General features: G+C 40.8%; 2 protein-coding genes and 1 long non-coding RNA gene across 4 annotated transcripts; all 3 read right to left on the bottom strand.

Annotated features, from left to right (window-relative positions):
* Nucleotides 1-564: 564 nt before the first annotated feature.
* Nucleotides 565-4,032, bottom strand: cxcl19 (chemokine (C-X-C motif) ligand 19). Its single transcript, XM_083669403.1, has 3 exons — nucleotides 3,921-4,032; nucleotides 3,252-3,387; nucleotides 565-2,492 (listed from the first exon to the last, which is right to left on the bottom strand). The coding sequence occupies exons 1-3, from the start codon at nucleotides 3,973-3,975 to the stop codon at nucleotides 2,390-2,392; spliced, it is 294 nt and encodes a 97-aa protein (XP_083525529.1). The 5' UTR covers nucleotides 3,976-4,032; the 3' UTR covers nucleotides 565-2,389.
* Nucleotides 4,033-10,829: 6,797 nt separating this feature from the next.
* LOC310807282 lies at nucleotides 10,830-12,776 on the bottom strand. The gene is made up of 4 exons (XR_014554314.1): nucleotides 12,464-12,776; nucleotides 11,981-12,101; nucleotides 11,663-11,743; nucleotides 10,830-11,297 (listed from the first exon to the last, which is right to left on the bottom strand). It is a non-coding gene; the product is annotated as an uncharacterized lncRNA (long non-coding RNA).
* A 1,155-nt stretch (nucleotides 12,777-13,931) lies between these two features.
* On the bottom strand, nucleotides 13,932-17,389 carry parp14rs2.1 (poly(ADP-ribose) polymerase family member 14-related sequence 2.1). 2 transcript variants are annotated; one of them, XM_083665146.1, is made up of 4 exons: nucleotides 17,121-17,389; nucleotides 16,706-16,833; nucleotides 15,275-16,268; nucleotides 13,932-14,840 (listed from the first exon to the last, which is right to left on the bottom strand). In XM_083665146.1, the coding sequence occupies exons 1-3, from the start codon at nucleotides 17,266-17,268 to the stop codon at nucleotides 16,131-16,133; spliced, it is 414 nt and encodes a 137-aa protein (XP_083521272.1). In that variant the 5' UTR covers nucleotides 17,269-17,389; the 3' UTR covers nucleotides 13,932-14,840; nucleotides 15,275-16,130. The 2 variants fall into 2 exon arrangements, 1 of the variants encoding a protein (XP_083521272.1); XR_014554108.1 differs by lacking the exon at nucleotides 15,275-16,268.
* Between the last annotated feature and the right edge of the window lie 4,499 nt (nucleotides 17,390-21,888).

Below are 21,888 nucleotides of genomic sequence, written 5' to 3'. Positions count from 1 at the left end.
TCCTGCCCCTGCCCCTGCCCCTGCCCCTGCCCCTGCCCCTGCTCCTGCTCCTGCTCCTGCTCCTGCTCCTGCTCCTGCTCCTGCTCCTGCCCCTGCTCCTGCCCCTGCCCCTGCCCCTGCCCCTGCTCCTGCTCCTGCCCCTGCTCCTGCTCCTGCCCCTGCTCCTGCTCCTGCTGTATCAGCATATGGACCAGGCACTCCCTTGGTTCAACATCATCACTCAGCACTGGACATACACTGCCTTCGGAAAGTATTCAGACCACTTTTCCCACATTTTGTTGTGTTATAGACTCAATTTAAAATGGATTCAATTAAAATAATTTGCCATCAATCCACACACAATACCCCAGAATGACAAAGCGAAAACATATTTTTTCAAAATGTCAGTAAATTTATTAAAAAAGTGAAGGGGTCTGAATACTTTCCGAAGGCACTGTAAATACAACATACTTTTGACAGGCAATGGGGTCCACCAGCTGTCCGAGTGGAATGCAAACTGGAATGGATGGAAGAATAACTAGCTTGGTCAGCCTGACACTGATTCTGGAGACTCTGGAGTTATATAATAATGACTTTATTTGTATAGCACTTTTCCAAAGAAAGTAACAATAATATATAATATCACATAAAAGTTTCAGTCATTTTCTAATGACACTGAGGAAGCATCAACAGCCATATACTATAATGTATATTATAAAACAGGCAGTAAGCTGACTTAGCACTGATGTTGTTTTCTAACTGCTGCTATGATGTCTCCAGTGAGAAGAGGCTGCACTGCCTGTACAACTGAAGAGCACTGGTCTTCTATCTGAGGTGCCTACACACAGAGATAGTAAGACAGACTATTTAGGAAGAGCTTGTGGTCCTCCTACAAGTGGTGGCAAATCACTGATTACACTGTTTTTTTTTTTTTTTTACTGTAACACATTCTGTTGATTCAATGTTTATACTTGTACTTAATCTAGTTAATGATTATGTTCAGAGCCACACTCTGTTATTTTGACTGAGTTGAAGAATACCAAACAATAACTGTGTTTGATAGAGATTGTTTGAATCAAGAGGAGAACAAATAAGTTGCTAGATCAGAGGGAATGTTCACCAGGTGGCAGCAGTGTTTAATGCATATTAAAATTAATGCATTTGTGTTTTCCTATCCGATCAGCCTTGTTATACTACTACCATAAAGTGGCCTAGTCCCAGACCAGTGCTTTAGCCAAGTCCTTTGTATATCAATACACCTTTAGGGTCTATCCTGGCTTTAGGATTAAACATTCAGATAAATAATTTCAGAATCTCTATGATACAACATGAAATGTTACAAAAAAGATCAGGCTTATATGAGCCCTTCAAATTTGGTTGAAATATTGAAAACAGTTTTGAAAACAGAGAACAGAATCTGATGGAGGAAAACTGTTAAACAACAATTAAATAATTTTAATATGCATTGAATCTTACGGCCGTAGTTGGTGAATTATGTTGAATTGAATAATGTTCTGGTAAATAAATGCTTTAACTGTGATTTCTGGATTACTGGTATTATGTGTCTTGTCTCAAGCTTGGAAGAGCAGCAGAATGGAAGTCACCAAACTGGACTGTCTAGTTATGTAAAGTAACATTGGTTCCCTTCGAAAGGAATAATACAATGGGAACATTTATCAGGCAGTTGTCCAATGGAACACGAGTTCCTAAGAAGTGTTTACAATTCTTTACTCAAAAGGTATTTCTTTTACATAAACACCTTTCCCTGGCATCACACAACAGTTGTTCAGTTGATTATTGGGGATGTTACACACACAATTTAGTTATGAATTCCCCATTCAGTCATATTTCCTGTTAAAATGTAATGAGTGAAAGCATATTCAATCACTGTTGTCTGCAGAGGCAGATTATCCATAGCTCTCTGAACTTGAAATAAAGCCCCAATTGAATCAATTGCAAACTGCAGGTGTCCAGGATAACTGAAAAGTAGGATTCCTCTTGTGCAGCAAGAAAGCATGTTGAACTTAAAATGCAGTTAACATTGTTTCAGTTTCACATCGTATACATTTTAGTTTTGTTGAGGATATAAATCCACAAATTCAGTATAGCATTTCTCTTTGATCTTTAGCACTGTGACTGCTTTTAGCACTAATTCTTATAGAAATTCTTACTTGCGATGATTGTGATGTATAGTTGTTTCACTTACTTTAGGTGTAAGAAGAAACCTGTCATCTGCAAATTGATTGAATTGGGAATAGGTCACATGGAGAGCCATTTTCACTGTCAGCTATATACACATTAAATAATAGGAATTCATTTTGCTGCAGAAAGTATTAGGTCATGCTAATACATTTTGTTTGCAAGGCTCATTTCGCAATCACTTGTCTGCATAGTGTTGTATTAGATAGCTTCATCCTCTCTGGGATTGTCTCTGGACAACAAACCGGGCAAGCTTCTTCACCCAGGGGGAGTGAGGGTTGAGGCAAATCCTCTCTCCGCTCGCCAGACCAGCACTGGAAAATAAGACAGACTCACTGTGAGACATAATCATGATGTAGGCTACCTTATAGGTCAAATACTGTATGTTAATGGTACTCAGTTATTTTGAATATGAGAAAGCTGCAGCTGATTTTATGCTGCTGTTGATTTTTTGTATAATACTGTATTTCGAAAAATGTTGTAGCCACTGCGCAACTGTGTGTTGTTACTGTAACAACGTGTAAAATACTCTAGTAATGCCATCTTTTGATGTATGAGATGTGTTGTATTAGATGGAATAACACTGACCTATTTTTATAGAAGAAAAAGAAAGATTTCTTTGCAGTACCCCACATTATTCAAAATTCCATGTTGAGCTCAAAGACTATGCCCATTAGATTAATAAAACAGGCAATTAGTGAAAGAACAACAAAGCTAAGTGTTAACAGCTCATTGACAATATGACACTGGCGTATTTGTTTGACACATTTACTGGACGTCAATAAGGTCAGATGTTTCCATTCCGTTCATTTGACCTTTAACCTTCTGAAGTCTTTCTTATGAAGTTTTAGTTAGATAATACATAATACTTTTGATGGTCATCAGGGGTGAATATGAAAAATCTTTCCTCAATTTCTCATATCCTCTCTCCTCACCACCTTCTCAAAACCTATTGGAGGAGAAGGCCCAAGGGGAGCATTCTGGAATCTTCTATGTTTTAAAAAGAAGCAAGGAAAGAGGATGCGAGGAATCAAGGAAAGACTTTTGAGAATTAACTCAGGTGTGTCACTCACATGACCTCTGAAGTCTTGCAGTGAGGGCTTCTGGGAAAGACCTCGATGCTTCTCAAGCTGTCCTGAGGAATCACTCTGGACTCCAGCTTTAAACACAGACAGTGTCGATTGTAATCTCTCCCAATTGTCTCCATACCTGGAGTGAATAAACACGCTATTGTCAATCTCATGCAAAAGAGGGAATTAAAATGTTGCATTCTGGTATTCATAACAAGATGATATCATACCGGTTCATCCCAGTCAGGGACACAGTATAAACTTGGCAGCATGAAGCCTAATCCTTACAGCCTAATCCTTACAGCCTAATCCTTAGTCTGTTTTAGTTTTAGTTTTGTTTTGTAACAAAGTGCTGAGTGTATATTAAAACAGTGTAACTGGATGACCCTATAAACACTCATGCCTGGTATTACAACACATCAATATGTACTCTTGCTACTTCCTACTAACCTCTCCCACTAGGCGTAATCTCCACGTTGCTCACCCACTTTTAAAGGGGTTACAGTACAGTTCAGAGTGTTCACGTTACATGCCCAGTCAAGTTAGTACCAACTTTGCAAATTAAGATGAATAACAGGTCTTTTAACATTATACTATATCTAGCACCTGTGTGGAAATAGTAAACAATATTTCCATAGAGTGCCTATAGTAGTCATGATGCTGTGGTCTTACCGTTGGTAAGGAGAATGGAGGCGGCCACCAGTGAGAACAGGAGAGAGAGCTTCATGATGTCCAATGGTGACTGTTGACTGCTGATGCCTGACTGCTGAGGCACACTGCTACTTCACTATTTATCTATGTAAGCAATAATCATGTGCTCATGATAGCTCATCAAGACTTTCTGAAAAGTCCCTGTGTGTGTGTGTGTGTGTGTGTGTGTGTGTGTGTGTGTGTGTGTGTGTGTGTGTGTGTGTGTGTGTGTGTGTGTGTGTGTGTGTGTGTGTGTGTGTGTGTGTGTGTGTGTGTGTGTATGTGTGTGTGTGTGTGTGTGTGTGTAGAACAGTTGCAGTGGTGTGTGGGTTCACATGTGTAGCAGAAGGCAGTCATGGGTTAGGGTTAGTTTTCAGGTCAGTTCTGTGACAGAGCAGAACTTGGGGTTGGAGACAATGAAGTCATCTATATTGCCAATATACAGTGCCTTCGGAAAGTATTCAGACCCCTTCACTTTTTCATAGACCTCATCATATACAGTGCCTATAGAAAGTCATCATACCCCTTTGAAATAGTTACTATATTTGTCATACAGCCTGAAATCAAAACCCATTAAAAAAAAAAAAAAGGGGGACAGTTCTGAAAATTTATAAAAAATTAAAAACAAGAATAACAGGGTTGGAAAAGTCATCATTCCCTTCATTTAATACTTTGTAGAGCCACCTTTTGCTGGAATTACAGCCATCAATCTGTTTGTATATGTCTCTACTAGCTTTGCACACCTAGATTGGAGAATATTTGCCCATTCTTCCTTGCACAATTGTTCGAGTTCAGTCAAATTCCGTGGTGAGCGGCAATGGACTGCTCTCTTCAAGTCCATCCACAGATTTTCTATTGGATTTAAGTCAGGGCTCTGACTTGGCCACTCAAGGATATTCACCTTTCTATCCTTAAGCCACTGCGTTGTTCTTTTGGCGGTATGTTTAGGATCGTTGTCGTGTTGAAAGGTCAATGACCTGCCCATCTTCAGATGTCTAGCAGAGGGACACAGGTTGTCCTCAAGAATTTGGGTGTACTTGGCAGCATCCATTTTCCCTTCAATCCTGACCAATTGCCCAGTCCCTGCTGAAGAGAAACATCCCAACATTTGGTTTTCGCCAAACATAGCACTTGGAGTTCAGTCCAAAAAGTTCAATCTTAGTCTCGTCTGACCATAAAACCTTTTTCCACATGGCAACAGAATCTTCCAGGTGTGTTTTTGCATAGCACAAACGAGACTGAGTGTGGCACTTTTTCAGAAAAGGCTTCTTTCTTGCTACCCTGCCATACAGGCCAGCTTTGTGTAAAGCTTGTGAGATTGTTGTCACATGCACAGACAGACCAGTCCCAGCCATAAAGACTTGTAAGTCCTTCAAAGTTGCCTTTGGCCTCTTGGTAGCTTCTCTGATCAATGTCCTCCTGGCTCGGTCATCCAGTTTGGACGGACGGCCTGATCTAGGCAAGGTGTTGGTGGTGCCATAAGCCTTCCACTTTTTAATGATGCTCTGAATGGTACTCAGAGGGATAGCTAAAGCCTTCGAAATCTTTTTGTAGCCTTCACCTAACTTGTGCCTTCCTACAACTTTATCCCTGTGGCCTTTTGAAAGTATTTTTCCAACCATGGTGAATTCTTTGCACTTCTAGTAGTGGAATCCTCAAGAAACAGCTGGTTTTGTTCTGAAGTAATCAAAACCACTGCAACTGATGTCAGGTGGGGGCAATTAGCCTGGTGTTTGATCTGGAAGTTGATTGGTTGCACCTGAGCAAGTTTATAATGGTATACTCTAAGGGGCTGATCACTTAACCAAACCAGGTATTTTAATAATTAATTTTTAATAATTGTCCAGAATTTTTTACATTTTTATTTTCACTTTGATGAGGGTTATAATATGTACATACAGCTCAAAAAAGTTAGATTTGATTTATTTTAATTTCCAGGGTGTAATGTGACAAAAGGTAAAGATTTCACAGGGTATGATGACTTTCTATAGGCTCTGTACCTATATATATACAGTGCCTTCAGAAAGTATTCAGACCCCTTCACTTTTCCCACATTTTGTTGTGTTATAGACTCAATTTAATTAAAATTTGATTAAATTAAAAGAATTTGCCATCAATCCACACACAATACCCCAGAACGACAACACACAATACCCCTTTTAATTTAATCCATTTTAAATTGAGTCTATAACACAACAAAATGTGGAAAGAGTGAAGGGGTCTGAATACTTTCTGAAGGCACTGTATATATATAGGTATATGATGAGGTCTATGAAGTGATGAAACAAACATTACAAATATTGATCTACTGTACATTGAAGCATAACAAGGGCTCAATGTTAATTTTCATTTGCCATTTTGGAAATTAATTCTGAACTTTGTCATTGTAATGGTAACAAAGTTCCATATTTGTATTACATATCGTATATACAATGGAAATGAATCTACTGCTCTGCCCCCCAAAACAAATGTGCAAAATTATTTCCCAAGAAAAACGAACTCTCCACCGCATCAAACTGTATACTGTACCTGAGTCAAGACTCAACGAGTGGTGGTCAATTAGATTGAGCAATGCTTTGATCAAAGATGATTAGTCATTATGTATCGGCTACAAAAATGGATCATCAAAGCACAGAGAACAAATAATAAATGAATGAGTGAATGGAAAGCTGTCTGTAGTCTGTAGAATTGTATACAGTAAGTATCAGTAGTGACAGGTGCACAGCAGTGGAGGTCGAGGTAGAAAGATTGGAGGATTATTCCTACCTACACTTGCCTCCCCTCGTGCACAGAGGTGCATGCCACAACAGCAACATGCAGTGAAAATGTGAAAATACTTAATGTAAGGCAATAGGTCCACACAGAGAGGGAAAGAAAGAATGAAAGAGGAAGCTATTTCTGCAAAGTCACATCTGTGTGTCACATGGCTCACAGTCATGGTCATAAGCCCCAGAGAGAAACCCCAGGTGGCACATGTTCCATCTCTCACAGTACAAGATTGTTGTTATGCTTTGGCCTGCCACAACATTCTCCATTAAATATGTTTTTATGATTGTATTTTGTGTCATGCTCTGTATTCTGTATCCTTTTTTTATTTATGTTTTTTTTTTTTTTACACCTTGTGATAACAGAGTCCCTCTCTCTGCCAGCTCTCACACATTCTCTTTTTTTCTTGTAAAGACTCACTGTCAGGATCCGTATCTTGGCAAAACAGGTGGCCAATGCTGATTGTATGTTGATTTAACCCACTAAATCAAATGGCAGAATGGTTTATCTGTGAAGCTTCAAAACATGTTCTATGTTTTGAACTCGGTAGCACTCCATCCTGAGAGTCCGCCAACACATGCTCAACAAAGTTAAACAAATTATCTACAAACTATCATATATCAACAAACTTGAAGTATCATCAAGCTTAAGCCTATACATTTAACCCAAAACCTAGTGAACTGTTTTACATCAACTGAGTTGCAATTGATTGTTTCTTAATCCACCTAATTAGCACATGTAACCAAATAAAACTTTTTTGACCAAATGCAATACAATCATAAAATACCTTTGTAGTCTCTCAATCAGACTTTTACCAAAACGTCCATTTGGGTCCAGACAGCCTGACTCTTTGGACACTGTGAAAGAGAGAGAGGGAGAGAGAGAGAGCCAAGTTACCACCAGTGGCACAACAACTGGATAAAGTAATACAATAAAATAGCCTTAATCCTTTCTCTGAAGATGAAGTGGTGTAGGTATGAATAAAGTGTTTTCAAATATGTGTCCCCCTCCTCAGCATTTATTTGCATGCGTAGATTATGTAGATTATACAGATTATACAGATTATGTGATTTGTTTGTGCAGTAACTCACATGAGGTCCCCCCTGGGGCACTGTGAGTGAGGAGGGATATATCACACATTCTCTTTTTTTCTTGTAAAGACTCGCTGTCAGGATCCGTATCTTGGCAAAACAGGTGGCCATTGGCTGCCAACTTTGACAGGGGCTGATGATCACTGGTTAAACCAGGCTTGTGTTCTATTTGCCTACTCTTCTCCTGAATTGCGAACTGTTCCCAGACCAAGCTTCAGCTCCAGGTTCCAAGGGTCCGGTCCGATCTTGGCTTTCAGTTTCCTGGCACCTTGGTCCTGTGAGAAAACGTGTTCTTTATTTGAAGGAGAAGACAAACTACTTCTTACTTTTAACTATTTATTTATATGTCAGAATTCTAGGCTTGTACAAGGACCACTTTTGGCGAAGAAAATCACAGTCAGCAAGCTGTTAATCTGTAACCAACCTTCCAAAAATGGATACATTCAATATGTCAAACAAAGCATTTTACAGTAAACAGAATGATTATGATTGGCTATTTGGTTGGGGAGGAGCCGCGGTTTAGACTTGGCTCTCCTCTCGTTGGTGTTTTAGGCCGGTCCCAGCCCCTGACACACGATCCGTTCCAGGTAGAGATATCGCCGGTCCGTTCCCTCTGGGGGACGAGTTGACCTGTTGAAGAAAACATACACCTACTCTGATTTGTCCTTTCCTAGCCTAGTATTTTTCCATTACATCATTTTTATGTTTTGTGTGTGTTGCAGCATCTATCTTGATGACCTGACCCTTATCTCCTTCATGTATAAATCCAACGTACCATGGAACTAATGCTTGATTCATCTCTCATTTATCAACAGGCCATCACATTAGTAAATTTCAGATGATTAAAAAACATATTAATTCAATTGATTTGCATATGGAATATCAAATACAATTAGTAAATTTAATCACCTTAAATAAAGAACTGAATAGCTTTATTTACTCGTCTGCTATTGAGCATTATAATGCAACTGTTTTTATAAAAAATAATTTCTAACAAAACCCTCCTTTCACACCTTTTAATGTGTGAACCAAAAATAAACTGTTTTTTATTTAAAAATTCTCAACAAAACCCTCCTTTCACACCCCTTAAGGTGTGAACTAAACCTTTACCACAGGAGTCTTGGGTGTTGCGGTCTCGGGCTCTGCCTCCACCTGCCGTACCTGGTTAGACAAAACTCGAGACAAGTTAGTCAATGCATTCATGTAGTCATTGCAATTCATTTGCCAAATGTCTAAGGACGGCAGGTGGCCTCCATGTCTTGGACGACCTGGCATTTGAGCGACCTGTCAACAACTCATGGGGTGTTAGATGTGTTTTGCTGTTTGGTGAGTTACTCATCGACATCAGTGCTAGGGGAAGTGCATCTAGCCATGTCAATCTGGTGTCGTGGCATACTGGTTGGGAATGAGTTCATTCCTTAGCCATTTTACTTCAGTGCTGGCTGTCTCTTTTTTACAGGGAGTGGCTTCCACCCATTTAGTGAACCTATCCACCATTACTAGTAGGTATCTGTAGCCTTTCACTCTGTTGTCTGCACCCATATCTGATGTCCTTGAATGGTGCGTCTGGTACTGGGAACTTTCCCATGGGGCACTTGTAGACCATCTTTGGGTCGTGGTCATTGCATGTGTCACATTCTGTCACATAGTTTTCCACCATGCTGGTCATGTGTGGATGAATTTCGATTTTAATCAAATTAGTGTCAATCAGCGGCCTGTATAGATGGGGTCAAGCAGTAGTTCCAAAACTTGAACACTATATGGAGCTAATCAGTAATTGCTGAACATAAACATTAAATGGAGCTAATCAATAAAGCTGAACTTGAACACTAGATGAAGCCAAAACACTAGTTGCTCTGCTTTAAGGAAGTAACGAGACAAAGAAAACTTTTCAGGGTCGGGCCGGCCTCCCACTTACTGAACAACCACAACAACAGTAGAGCGAACTCTCGCACAATTTCTATAACAGTTTACACTAATATGTTTTCATCAGTATGTCACTTTCTTTTACCTTCAAACACAATTACTCTCCAAACGCTCTCACCTCCCTCAGCTTCAATGCTTTACTTATTCACGCAACCTGGTCCCATACGCTCTCCACTCATAACAAGATTAACTCTAACACACAACAAATATAATTTATCAGGACTTTAACCCAAAACAAAAAATGTACAGGGACTTTAACCCTGAGGGCCTCCAACCCAGAACAATAGAATTTACAGGGACTTTAACCCTGAGGGCCTCCAACCCATTTATCAGGACTTTAACCTGAATGGGACTTTAACCCAAAACAAAAAATTTACTGTTTTTATAAAAACAATTTCTAACAGTCCTGGAAGAGTTTACAAAATGTGCAAAAGATTAAAATAGAATAAATGAGTGAGAAAAAGCAGTGAGATATTGTTCCTTCAACTGAGGTGGAACAGAGTTGTATGACACATTTATAGACAGAGTAAGACAGTATAAAGGATGACAACGAACCACACTCTCCACTACAGTATTTCACCTGCCCAGCTCATATAAACACAAACCCTGTCCAAGGTGAGAGATTTCACATGTAGACCTGGAATTGAAGCTGGTTTGGGAACAGTGGTTATGAAACCTTCTCTCACAGCTACAATACACTGTAAATGTAGGCACAGACTATTGTGATAGACTTCCATGATAACAGCCTTCTGGCTAAGTCTTCTGTATTTACAGAAATGTTAATCAACGTGTGCACTGTCCCTGTTAAATAAATTGAATAAACCAAAGTAAAGTCTTCACATTTGGTAAAGTGGCTAAGAACTTTCCCATGCAAGGACACAGGCAGAGCATGGGTCATGGTGTATTATGGCATGGCAGGGCACCATGTAAAGTATGGTGGTATGGTTTGTGGTACGGTATGGTATGAATTATGGCATGATTAGGGCTCTGAATTTATCCTTGGATGATGTGCGTTATCATTTAACATTCCTGTAATGATGTGTACATTCCAAAGAGAGACATACTTTCAATTTGGTAACATTTAAAAAGTAAATGAGATGAATTTGTTGAAACTGGTATTCTTACCAATCAAAACCTTTATTGAACTTCATTGCAACAATACAATCCTATTGCCACAGGCGTAATATACACACATCCAAAGAAACTGTCCAGTACAAATGCTCCAAAATGAGCATTTTGGAGCATTTAAAATTGTATGTGCATATTCATGTTGTTTACTTTCAACAACATGGTCAATGTCCAGTATGGCTCAGTTGGTAGATCATGGTGCTAGATTGTGGGTTTGATTCCAGTTGGGATATACAAATAAAAATATACTGTACAGTAAGTGGCTTTAAAAGCATCTGCTGATTGGCATATACATATATAAAATAAAGTCCTTCACATTGCATAAAATAAAGTCTTCTGTGGGTGTTGAGTATCTTGTTGGAGAGGAGATGCAGCGGAGGATTGTGGTGACCAGTCCTATGGGGAGAGAGTGGTGGTGTTCTTCTTTTTGGAGGATCGACTCTGCTGTCTGTGGAGAGAATAACATACTATAACATACTGTAGGCTGATTGTATGTTGATTTAACCCACGAAATCAAATGGCAGAATGGTTTATCTGTGAAGCTTCAAAACATGTTCTATGTTTTGAACTTGGTAGCACTCCATTCTGAGAGTCCGCCAACACATGCTCAACAAAGTTAAACAAATTATCTACAAACTATCATATATCAACAAACTTGAAGTATCATCAAGCTTAAGCCTATACATTTAACCCAAAACCTAGTGAACTGTTTTACATCAACTGAGTTGCAATTGATCGTTTCTTAATCCACCTAATTAGCACATGTAACCAAATAAACCTTTTTTGACCAAATGCAATACAATCATAAAATACCTTTGTAGTCTCTCAATCAGACTTTTACCAAAACGTCCATTTGGGTCCAGACAGCCTGACTCTTCGGACTTTAATTTGACACTGTGAAAGAGAGAGAGAAAGAGAGCCAAATTACCACCAGTGGCACAACAACTGGATAAAGTAATACAATAAAATAGCCTTAATCCTTTCTCTGAAGATGAAGTGGTGTAGGTATGAATAAAGTGTTTTCAAATATGTGTCCCCCTCCTCAGCATTTATTTGCATGTACAGATTATGTAGATTATGTAGATTATACAGATTATACAGATTATGTAATTTGTTTGTGCAGTAACTCACATGAGGTCCCCCCTGGGGCAGTGTGAGCGAGGAGGGATATAATTCAGCGTCACAATTGTGTCGATAGGGATTGCTCCTTTTTGTACTTTTGCACAGAAGCAGTTTGGCTCAAAGGTTCTCCCTGTTGGTCAGGTGGGAGTGAGGAGAGAGGAGAAAGACAGAGGAGGGGAAAAGTTGAAGGGTCAGATGTAGATTCTCTGATGTCAACCAATGGTCTCTCATTATTTAAACTTAATATCTTGGGACACTCTCTTAATGTAAAAACCTGAAAGATTTAATTTAGCTTAAATAAATACATGACGTTTTGGTCTTACAACCTTCATCAGAAAAAATGAAATTCACACCCAAAGTCTCTACAGTTCAGTAAAGTCTACTTAGATATTAACACTACTAAGTTATACTGTATCAATAAATAACTAGTAAGACAGAAACAATATTTCAAGCCACCAAGTTTTTCAAAAACACATTTGTAACGACAATTACCTTCTATTTTGGAGATGGCTATGCACGCCAGTAGAGTGATGGCTATGATTGATGTTTTCATGATAGTCTTGTCTTGCAGCTTTCAGTGTGGATGTTGTATGAGGGGAGCCTCTGGCACAGCAGCTGTTGAGAATCACGTCTGTAGGTAAGTGAGCAGCAGACTTCCTTTTCCTTTGCAGTGATGTTCTGTAGGTCAGGTGGGACAGACAGGTGGCCTTGCTCCGCCGCTTGTCTCCTCTCTTTTTCCCCAGGTGGATGTTTGAATCTGTGGTGTATTGTGAGGGACTTTGTGGATCTTTTATATCATCATACACCTACAGACGTACCTCCCACACAACATACTTCGTCACATACTTCCAGGGAACACAGAACAATTAGGGTTGTGAAATCCTTTTAATCCTCTGAAGACTGCATGGAAGTGCAGAAATTGTAGTGTGGCACCGTGCCTGATTTTAGACAGGAACTGCTTTGGTGACTGGCATGATTCTGGTGCCTCTGCATGGTGAAATGGCTTTCTAGAGTTGATATGCAGGTATTGTGTAGAGAAACCTGTAAATAGTTCAATATGTATAGTATGTGGAAAGTGTGAAAAATGAGCCCACAGTGAGTAAAAATGTAACAGGAGCAAAACATTTGCAGAAACTGCTTGAGGTTCAGAGGGTTATGGAAAAAAATAGAGTACCCTTATATCTCTGCCTCCTCCACCACTACAGACACTACACACATGTCTGGACAACTCTCCTTTACCCAAGAATTTGGAAGTCGTTATCGTCATATCCTATTCCAACCCTCCCCAACCCTGATACTGAACAATATCTTCAATCTCTTCAATGTTTGAGAATGGAAAAAAAGATGTTGGCGTGGGTAGGGGCGTGGGTAGGGGTGTGTGGTTGTCAGGAATGGCTGAAGGGGAGTCCTGGTAATGCTCCCCCCCCCCCCCCCCCCAACACATATTTTTCCCGTTCAAACATGATTCATTGTAGGATTCACCTTCTAGAGAATAAATGTTGCAACATTGCCAGTGACGCATTCGAAACAGATAGACTGAGAAGGCTTTGTGAATGTGAGTCATCATAGGTAGTATTGAGTTTGTTTGGAGGAGATGTCCCAGCCAAGTAATGTTTTGCTGGGCAACTATGATCATGGAGATCTACAGATAACGGAATCATATAGAATCATATCATACTGTATGAATCATTGCATTGCTTTTCTGCTTAAAATAATGCGACCATTATGCTTTTGAAGGACTAGCACACACTGCTTTCCGTCAGTACTTGCTTGCTTTGGAATGATGGTGAATTGGTGGGATTGATAAAGGATTAGTACAGTGTACCAATGTACTGTCTTAGCAGTAAAGGTGACTTTGTAAGCATTACCATCCTCTGTCTGAAGTACAGTAGAGAGATGCAAATGTCTCAACCAGACTCTTTGTCCCCAGATAGAGAAGGGACTGTGATAAACGCATTGGTTACTCATTTAACATTGTTTATTGTTGGAAAACTGTGATGTAGTAAACTGACCTGTCCCTTTCAGATGGTCATGATCTAGATGGATGGATGGATAGATGGATGGATAGATTTTATTGATATCCATGCCTCAATATAACAACAATTCACAAAATGACATTTGTATATAGGGGTATCAGAATACAACATTGCAATATGGCTCAAGGCATATGATACTGAGAACCATGGCCACCCGTATTGTGAGCTCTCATGCGCTCATAAATATTGGAGGGTGTAATGCAATCCTTCCAGGACACCTAGTGGCTCAGTTAGGTATTGAACATGTCTACATTGAACATGTTTGGAGCCAAGTGACGGAGGGACCTATTAGAATAAAAACAGACGGTATACTAAACCAGGCACATGGAACACTGAGCAGAACAAACAGGCAGATGGAACACAGGGATAGAAGAACACTGAACCAGACAAACAGAACACAGTCAGACGGACAGAACACTGAGAAGAACGAAGAGGCAGACGGAACACAGAAGCAGAACGAAGAGGCAGACGGAACACAGAAGCAGAACGAAGAGGCAGACAGAACACAGAAGCAGAACGAAGAGGCAGACGGAACACAGAAGCAGAACGGAGAGGCAGACGGAACACAGAAGCAGATGGAGGTGAAGGTGAAAAAGAGAGCAGAGAGAGCTCCTCCCTGGTGAAGCTATGTTGGCAGCATTGGGCCTGGTAGACCAGCGGTAGCTCCACAGCTGCCTTGGCCACATCCACATCTGACAGGCCCAGTACTAGGAACACACAGGGGGCTCCAGTGGGGCTGCTTGCAGGGAGAATACTGCTGAGGTCTGGCTGAGTGGATGGTGGTGGCTGGGGCCTCAAAGCACTTGGTGTGTTAGATGAGTGAGATGGGGAGGCTGAAAGTAAAGATAAATAGATACCAATAATCAAGTCAATATTAGAAAATAAAGTCAGAGCATTTTATAATGTATTTCACTCTCTCAGTCTCAGTTGTGACTGATTACAACAGTAGTGACTGATGTGTTAGTACAAATAGTTCTGTAAAATAATGAAATAGTTTGATGTAATGTTTTTATTGTACATCACTTGAACAAAGTAAATATTCAACATAATGACCCTAACCTGTACTGGCTGCCATTGCTGGGAAATACTGCTCCACAGTAGCTATAAATGCCAGGAAGACATTGATCTTTATCAGGAGATCCTGGCCTATTAAGGCCAGGATCTCAGAGAAAGAGTCCACCATTTCAGAAAGTAGCAGGGTCAGACATGAATTTGCCTCTGCATGATTGAGCTTGTAGTCCGGTAGAACATCTTTCATTTGACCTACATCTTCACTGTAGCCCACAAACTGCAGTTTAGTCTTGGGGTTGCCACAGGATCCCTGCTGGTACTTCGCCTCCACTCTGAGGCCTGCATGGTTGGCCTGCCCCTGGGCTTTTGTGAGAGTCTCCTTCAACCTGTCCAGTGCTGAAGACACAGCTTCAGCACCCTCTAGCTGTAGGGTCTCCACGCGCAGGTCTCTCTGCACTGCGGCTACAGCCTCCTCCAGAGCCTCAGATGACAGGCTGGACAGGACCAGGTCTGAGCTTGTCTCCAGGGCCACTGGGCTACGTAGGCTATTCTGAAACCTGCTGGGCCTGGTTTCTGCAGGTGGCGTCACTGGACCTTATGAAGTCTAAAAGAGCCTTAGGAAGCTGAACTCTCTTTGCTCTGATTCCTTTGATCAGTCCTTGTAGTTTTGTGCATGCAGACTGCACCTCCTTGTCTGGCCCCTGCAGAATTAGGGTAGTAGGCCCATCTTGGGTGATATTAACACCTGGGCAATATGTCTGTAGCACCTTTCCAAACTCCTCCTCTACCAGGCTGTGTGCCTCTCTGATATGACACACTCCTTCCTGGTCTTCTGATTCGCTTGCAGCAAGGCTTCAAGCTTCCTCATACTCTCCTCCACCTCCCCTACCTTTCCTACCACTACAAACAATCCGTCTCCATCTCTGTACACTCTCACGTCTTCTGTTGCCAGGGTAGAGTTCTGCCATAGAATCTTTAGTTTCTCTGGGTCCACCTCATAGTGGCAACGGTAGCGGTTCTGGAGGCCCACAAAGACCTGGTCCACATGTGCCTTCCATTGCCCAGCAGAAACCCCACCACCTGACCCCATCTGAACTACACCCGTCACCACCTCAGTATCTAGGTGGAGCTGGATAGTGCTGCTGATGGAGGAGAGTTGTTGCTGTAAGACTTGCTGTGCCTTGGGGCTGGAGGTGGGGGTCAAGGTTCAACACCTTCTCCAAATGTTTGTTGTCTCCTTTAAAGGATGTCTATGAGAATGAGGTGGACAGAATATCATAGTAAAAAGAGTGTCTTGAATTAAAAGTTGTTCCATCTAAAAAACTCATCACATACCATATTCTGTCTCCAGTAGAAAGATTATAGTCATATAAAATGTCATTGAAGAGACAGAAAGCATGTCATTTCTTTACCATTCCAAACAGAGCTCTGCCAGTAAACATTCCACAAAACCAGTTTGGCAACATGTAACAACCATGTAACAACCATGTAACCAACATGTAATTTCCCAACAGCAGAAATGTTTTGGCTACTGATAATAATGATAATAATGTACTGATAATATTGCTTTTACTCAGCATAAACTCACAATTTAAAATACTGAAAAAAGATTGAAAAAACTCAAATGACAAATAAAAAAACCTGTTCTAAGTACCTGTTCTCACATTCATGGAGTCATGATGCTCACCTGTTGGTCCTCAGTGGAATGTGGATCAGTGGGATCATGAGGCAGGCTGCGGAGATTCACTGTTACCTGCAGATCACCGCAGGGTAGAGGGTTGACATGGTCTTTTCTGTCCAATACCCTCTCCTGGGCTACAGGTTAGAGGAACAAGACAGAGAGAGTAATGTGTCCTAATTTAGTTCTGAAGAATCTCTTTTTTGGACACACTCTGTGTCCTCATACCGAAGGAATATCATTTGACAAGGAAATGACAGAGCATGCAACTACATACAATGTATTTTATATCTATATTTATGATGTGAATAATATCTAATCTCTTTCATAACCATAATGAGAAGGAGATCATAAGAGATAGATGGAGTAATTCCAAAGGATTTGGGAAAGTATATTTGACTAAAAACTAAATAAACGTCCTTACCCTCTTTCTCCTTAAAGTTTATCCTGTATGTGTCCTCTCCCACCTTCTCCACTTTCACCTCCCCCATTATTTCTTCTTTTTTGAAAGTGTCTCCAGACCTTCTCTTTCTCTTTGTCAGTGAGGCTTTTTGCCTCAAAAAACACAGCATGTTGGTATTCTGCCATCTCTTTTCAGTCTACTGTAGCAGACCTTTGAGCACAAAAAAGTTCTTTCTGTCGATTAAGTTATCGAAAGTGACACAAACCGTGTGTCCTATCTTGTATCCAGTCACACAGTACTGTACATGAGCTCTCAAAGTATAAAACTTTCATTTTCTTTTTCGCCAGACATTCATGTCTCTGGTTCATGTCTCAAATTACGGTTATCCTGGGACGCATGCTCAAGCAGTGAGAAACATATTGTAAAGCTTAAATCTCTCTGGATACATAGGCAGAACAGATCTGGTGTTCTGAGGTGCACAGTAGACCTACAGTACATCACTGAGTAGGATACAACCCTAACCTTAACTGTACAGTACTTCAGGTGTTTAATTTTATGAAAGTGGAAGAGAATGCATACAATATCAAGTGGACAAAACCTAAAGAGTTAACAGGACTATTAAGAGTAGACTTTTCTTAGTGTCTCTGAATACTTTTATTTATTAATACACAGGACAAGATGTTATAATCCCTTGTGCCATGATCCAAGGTAAAACAGATGTAGAAGGCCAAATCAAACCAACAAAGCGAGTGATATATCCACCATTCGATGCAACACCATAGCAAACATCAGGCTACGCCGTCATAGGTCTACGGAGTCATTCCTCAGGTGGTACCATTCACCGGTTACCTACTCTAGCCAACTGAGGTAAGCAGCATGTCATTGGGGTTATCAAGTGGGCACCTTCTGTCACCGGTGTTTCGTTAAGTTAGGCCCACGACACCTCGAGAAGGCTTAACTGTGTAGTCCAGCGTCCTGGAAACACCCCCCTCAACACCACTACCTCAATACTATCTTTAACTTAAACCCTACAACCAACCTATCAGCCTACCCACCCCATCAGTGTGTGTGTGTGATGCCCTATCTAGGGTAAATGTTTTCTGTAAGGTAAGGGAACGGTGTATGTGGGGGCCTAAATAGTGTGTGCATGTGTTTATGTTTATGTCTTTATATAAGTGTAGATGCAGGGATTCAAACCCTAATTTAGGGTAGAGGGAAGGGTTAGAGGTGGGGAAGCCCCCGGGTGGATACGGTCCCGGATTAGGGAAAGGAGGGGTGAGTGTGCCCTTTATTTATGTTGTGGGGGAATGTTTGTGTCCGTGCAACTTCATGGCTAGCCTACACTGGCTAGCAGTACTAACCCCCCCCACCACACTATGACACGATATCCTCTCATAAATATAGCCAAGCAATGGCAGTACAAAACCCCTCACCACCACAATATGACACGATGCCTTCTCATTAATATAGCCAAACAATGCCAAGCTATGCTACCTCATGCTCTAGTCAAGTCGCTGTTGCATCTTACCTTTAACGGGAACCCCAGCTACTGATCTTCCGCCTCAGCCACAGCCACTGGCTAGCGCTCTCCGCTGCTACCGACATATTCTTTATCGCCAGTTTCAATTCTCGTCCGCGAATACCCAGCTCCGTCAGCAGTGCATAGGTTGTCTTGGCCACAAATCCTCGACAACCAATTTCCACTGGGCGAACAAAAGCGGTCCACCCACGCTGTGTCGCGTCTGCCGCTAATTCTGCATATTTAGCTTTCTTTCGTTCATAAGCCTCGTCAACCCGGTCTTCCCAAGGGACCGTGAGTTCGATAATATAAACTAGCTTCTGTGCTTCAGACCACAGCAGCATGTCTGGCCGCAAATTAGTGCTAGCAATTTCAGCCGGTACGATTAGCTGTTCAATTAAATCTACCTTTAACTTCCAATCTGCGCCAGTTCGCAACTGTCCCTGCGCGCAGCTGCGCCCTGGCCTCCTTACGCCAGTCTCTCCCTCTCTTATAAATGCAATGTCTTTCCGCTGGCCACTACTAGCTAGCGAGTTTACTTCTAGCCGTTTTCCCTCAACTGCAGCAGCTAAACATTTCAACACTTGATTGTGACGCCACGTGTATCGCCCTTGAGAAAGACTGATTCTACACCCAGTCATTATATGCCTAAGTGTGCATACGCTGGAACATAACGGGCAGGCAGCATCCTCACCCAACCATTGATTAAGATTTTGGGGAGATGGCAGTACGTCATAAGTAGCCCCTATGATGAATTTAATTCTGCTTGCCTCCATGCTCCACAAATCCTTCCACTTCAAGCTTCTCTTCACTACACTCTCCCAATTTACCCACTGGCCTTGTTTTGCCTGTGCCACCGCCCTTGTACATCTTATCATCTCCTCCTGTCTGTGTATTTCTTCCACTACCAGTTTCCTCCTTTCTACTGCTGTTGCCTTACTCCACACAGGTTTTCCTGCACACAGCCCTAGACCTCCACGTCCATGCTGAACCGAGAACTGAGAAAAGCGCTATACAAAATAAATGCATTCTTCTTCTTCTTCTTCTTCTTCTTCTTCTTCTTCTTCTTCTTCTTCTTCTTCTTCTTCTTCTTATTCTTATTATTATTATTATCATGAGAGTTATAATAATCATCTACTACTGTAGAAAAGTATATACAAAAACACAAAGCATAGTCCTGTAAATACATATAGACAATACAGATAATTTCAGTTACATCAAAGGAAATAACATATCTGTTATTACATCAACTATCTTCTTGGTTACAATCGAGCCTGAACAAAAAGCTGTTGATGATGAAGTGAGTGGCTCAAATGTCATGTTGATGACCTTGCACTTCATGACATTATGACAGCTAAAATCACCATGTTTCTCCTATGCTTTTCAATAAGGGCATCAGCTTATCTTGCATGTCCTGATGTGGTATCATCTTCATAAGGTCCCGTGTTTTTTTAATTAATGTATTTATCTTAAAATGGTTTGTCATCAGCTCTGCCACCTCCTCGGGTGTTTTCTGTTCCAGTATTTTTCGTTCTCTTTAATTTATCAGCAGTGAGGTCCAACATGATAAAGCGAAGTGTCTCTTTCCACTTCCTCAGAAAAATGCCTCCTGATATAATAGAAATAGGATGAAGAATTTTCTAAATCTATTAACAATTCTGTAGCAAACTATGTACCAAAGGGAATAAATCATAAATGATAAACAAGATAAACAAAACAAAAATAAGGTGAGAAATAGATTATTTGGTGAAGTATAAAGAATAAAATATGAGAATATAAAATGTTTAGCTTTGTCATTGGTCTTGCATTGTCTGCTAAAAATAACAAATGTTAAGTAAATGTGGCCCATAATCTGAGTTACTTATAACTTGTTTTTTATTGATCAAAATATATTTATAGACGGTTAAGCTTCCTTTGCCTAAAAATATTTGAGAATAGGCTTATTTTTGCATACTTATCATTAGACAACTGATCGACCATTTCAAAGGTGGAACTATTGGTTTATTTAGTATTTCATTAAAACCTTCAATAATCGCACTTCTGCTGTATGACCTCTCATTCCCATTTGTGTTCTCCAATTCTTTTATTGTTCCTTTATTCTCTACCATTGCTGTCAATCTTTCTCTCTGTTCATCCTTACATGTATCACTTCATCCTTCTACAGTAGCTTTCTTCTCCCAGCAGTGGAGTCTCTGGGTCCTCTTCTGAATATGTTTCTGTCTGCACAATCTCTGTGTCTCATTGTTTCTTCCAACAAGGGCACTTGACTGACTGAGAAGAGACTGTAGTTGTTGTATTTCTTTCTCCTTCTGTTCAATGATCTTCTCTAAAAAAATTTTTTTCTTGACAACATTTCTTGGCCTGTTCATTCTTGGGTGTCCTCAAATTTGACTTGAGTTCTGCAACTAAGTTTTCAAGTCTTGATCTCGGGGTTGTCTTCCACTCCCCTCCATTGAGGCTGTCCAGGGCAAACGATGCTTGCGTAAGGCACGCAGCATCGTCAAGGACATTTCTCACCCCAACCATAGACTGTTCACCCCACTCCCCTCCGGGAGGCGCTACAGGTCTCTCCGCACCCGAACCAGCAGGTTCAGAGGTAGCTTCTTCCCTGCGGCTGTCACCCTACTGAACTCGAACACTGCACCTAGGTGACAACCTACCAACCCCTGCAACCCCTGCACCCCCCCCCCCCACCCGGACAATTGCACTACAACTGTGCCACTGCTCTTACTCAATACCACTGCTCTTCTGTACATATCTGTCTATACTGTTCATAATGCACATATCCCTATATTTTCTTTAATACTACTGTTAATACACTGCACATATCTGTACATACTGTACATACCTGTTTATACTGTTCATATGGCATTCCATATTTATATTTATTCTGCTATCTACCTTATGTTACTGTTAATACATATATACTGCTAGACTGCATTACCTATACAGCTCATATGCTGCTACACTGTTCATACTGCAACCTATTTATTCTGCTTATAATGCTACTGCTTACTCATATACTGCTTACACTGCACTACTTATACTATACTGCACTACTTACTGCTCATATATTGCACTACCTGTATATACTGTTCATTGCACTTTCTGCTATTTTGCACTTCTAGACGCGAACTGCATTTCGTTGTCTCTGTACTTGTACTCTGCACAATGACAATAAAGTTGAATCTACTCTAATCTAATCTCAGTAGGATACTCTCTGAGTCCATACCCTCCTTATTCAGGTAGACATTCTCATGTTTGTTTTCA

Source organism: Argentina silus, assembly GCF_951799395.1.
Source record: "Argentina silus genome assembly, chromosome: 1".
NCBI classification, from domain to species: domain Eukaryota; kingdom Metazoa; phylum Chordata; class Actinopteri; order Argentiniformes; family Argentinidae; genus Argentina; species Argentina silus.
This window is presented reverse-complemented; position numbering and strand designations above follow the sequence as displayed.

Bases quoted from the DNA above. Each gene is read 5' to 3' on its own strand.
- parp14rs2.1 (XM_083665146.1), bottom strand. From the start codon at position 17,268: ATGCTGTGTTTTTTGAGGCAAAAAGCCTCACTGACAAAGAGAAAGAGA. The intron at 16,834-17,120 runs GTAAGGACGTTT...TCTAACCTGTAG, and splicing joins AAACTTTAAGGAGAAAGAGG to CCCAGGAGAGGGTATTGGAC. The intron at 16,269-16,705 runs GTGAGCATCATG...TCATTCTCATAG, and splicing joins ATTCCACTGAGGACCAACAG to ACATCCTTTAAAGGAGACAA.
- cxcl19 (XM_083669403.1), bottom strand. From the start codon at position 3,975: ATGAAGCTCTCTCTCCTGTTCTCACTGGTGGCCGCCTCCATTCTCCTT. The intron at 3,388-3,920 runs GTAAGACCACAG...TATTCACTCCAG, and splicing joins CTCCATTCTCCTTACCAACG to GTATGGAGACAATTGGGAGA. The intron at 2,493-3,251 runs GTGAGTGACACA...CTTATTTTCCAG, and splicing joins TGCAAGACTTCAGAGGTCAT to TGCTGGTCTGGCGAGCGGAG.